General features: G+C 48.4%; 1 protein-coding gene across 1 annotated transcript; it reads left to right on the top strand.

The window, feature by feature from the left end:
* Nucleotides 1-908: 908 nt before the first annotated feature.
* On the top strand, nt 909-1883 carry LOC149914525 (olfactory receptor 14C36-like). The gene has a single exon (XM_090126405.1). The coding sequence runs from the start codon at nt 909-911 to the stop codon at nt 1881-1883; it is 975 nt and encodes a 324-aa protein (XP_089982531.1).
* The last annotated feature ends 594 nt before the right edge of the window (nt 1884-2477 follow it).

Here is a 2477-nt window from a genome sequence, read left to right on the forward strand (position 1 = left end):
GGGCTGGGGGCATGATCCGCAGGTGACATGAGGATAGAAGAGAGAGGAAGGAGAGTTACAGTCTATGTGGAGTGTGAGCAGGCTGTGAGCTCACGGAAGGAACACTGCTCACAGCCATAGACACGGTAAGTCTCTGGCTGCAGGCAGTGCTGCTGCTTTTACTGGAGGGAGCACTAAACCAGGGACTTCCCATTGCAGATCAGGATGCAGAGAGTCTGTGTTTCTTTATTATGAAAATGACTTGTTCCACATGAGGGCTTCCCCCCTCAGGGCAGGGGCCTTCAGCTGCCACAGCTTCTGCCTGGGGCAGGGGACTCACAGATTCACTGCATGCCAGCATGTTTCTAAGGACACTGTGCAAGGGGAGAGACAAGGCAGGGGAAGGGAAAGGACTGGAGGCAGAAATCTAGATGGGGCTGTTCACTTAGAACACATCTCTGAGACTCCTGATTCACACTATTCTCAATCATTCTGTGAACAGTCACACAGTGTGCATTCAGCCTCTCCTCTCTTGAAGGATAGAACAAAATTACAATACTGTCGTATTCTCCAGACATGAATAATGAAATTAAGCTGCAGTCGGGCAGCTTTCTCTAACAGAAATGTAATGGCACGTAGGATGGGACTGGGTGCTTTAAAAGCAGTTGGGTTAAAGACAGGGAAAGAGATGAAAATATCCAGGGAGATGGGATAAGATTAAAAAATGAGAAAAATCTATAAGCTGCATACTCGTCTTCTGCTTATGGAATGCTAAACTTCATGAAATTAAATTGAAGTTATGGAGCTAAATGAACATTGTGCAGAGAGAAAGAAAAAAAAAAAAAATTATAGCAGAAGGAGTGCCTCTGAGAATGATCTTGACATTATCTTCTGCACTCTGCACAGGACTCCCTGCCCAGGAACTGCAGATGCCCAACAGCAGCTCCATCCGCGAGTTCCTCCTGCTGGCATTGGCAGACACGCGGCAGCTGCAGCTCCTGCACTTCTGGCTCTTGCTGGGCATCTACCTGGCTGCCCTCCTGGGCAACGGCCTCATCAGCACAGCCGTAGCCTGCCACCACCGCCTGCACACCCCCATGTACTTCTTCCTCCTCAACCTCGCCCTCCTCGACCTGGGCTGCATCTCCACCACTCTCCCCAAAGCCATGGCCAATGCCCTCTGGGACACCAGGCACATCTCTTACACAGGATGTGCTGCACAGGTCTTTTTCGTTTTCTTTTTCTTATCAGCAGAGTATTGCATTCTCACCATCATGTCCTATGACCGCTACGTTGCCATCTGCAAGCCCCTGCACTACGGGACCTTGATGGACAGCAGAGCTTGTGCCACCATGGCAGCAGCTGCCTGGGGCACTGGGGTTCTCTATTCCCTGCTGCACACTGCCAATACATTTTCACTGCCTCTCTGCCAAGGCAATGCAGTGGACCAGTTCTTCTGTGAAATCCCCCAGATACTCAAGCTCTCCTGCTTACACTCCTACTTCAAAGAGATTTGGATTCTTGTGATCAGTGCCTCTTTAGCATCTGGGTGCTTTGTTTTCATTCTTTTCTCCTATGTGCAGATCTTCAGGGCCGTGCTGAGGATGCCCACTGAGCAGGGATGGCACAAAGCCTTCTCCACGTGCCTCCCTCACCTGGCCGTGGTCTCCCTGTTTCTCAGCACAGGCATGGTTGCCTACCTGAAGCTCCCCTCCATCTCCTCCCCATCCCTGGACCTGGTGGTGTCATTTCTGTACTCGGTGGTGCCTCCAGCAGTGAACCCCCTCATTTACAGCATGAGGAACCAGGAGCTCAAGGATGCAGTGAGGAAAATGATGCCCTGGTCACATTTCAGCAGGCATAAACTTCACATGTCTCAACAAGTGACTCAGTCTGTACAATAACAAACTTACGTTCCTTACTGATTATAATATTTATTTATGTTTATCACTTCATTTTTCTTTGCTGTTCATATATATGTGTGTGTGTGTAATTATCATTTGTGGTTATCACGGTCCTACACATATGTTTGGCTTCCTTCTACTTGTACTGAGGCATCACCCTGCTCTCTTTCTCCTGGAGCCCATAGGAACTCTGGCTCAGTGCTGACTTTCTCACAGCCTCCATGTTGCACCTCTGTGTCTGCAGGCAAATGAGATGCCAGCAGGCACCGTGGAGCTGATATAGGCTTGATTAGCAAATGGGATCAATGTATTAGCCGGTTGAACAATATATTACTTTAGCAGAAGGAATCAGTGTGTGCTCGTCGTAAAACTTCTGTGTTTAGCTTTGACTGGTGTGTGAACAGCCCTGTTTTTATCAATGATCCTGTTTCACAGAAGCTCTGAAATCACTTTTTTGCCTCCACCAGGTGCAAGGACTTGTTCTTGGGTTTGATATAACTGTTTGCACATACACCAGACCAAGATAGAAAGTTGTTGATTGTGGCAAGACAAGCAATGGAAGTTTGCCAAATTGGGGGGAAAGAGCTAAAAGGT

Source organism: Phasianus colchicus, chromosome 29 (assembly GCF_987193195.1).
Source record: "Phasianus colchicus chromosome 29, bPhaCol1.hap1.1, whole genome shotgun sequence".
Classification (NCBI taxonomy): Eukaryota; Metazoa; Chordata; class Aves; order Galliformes; family Phasianidae; genus Phasianus; species Phasianus colchicus.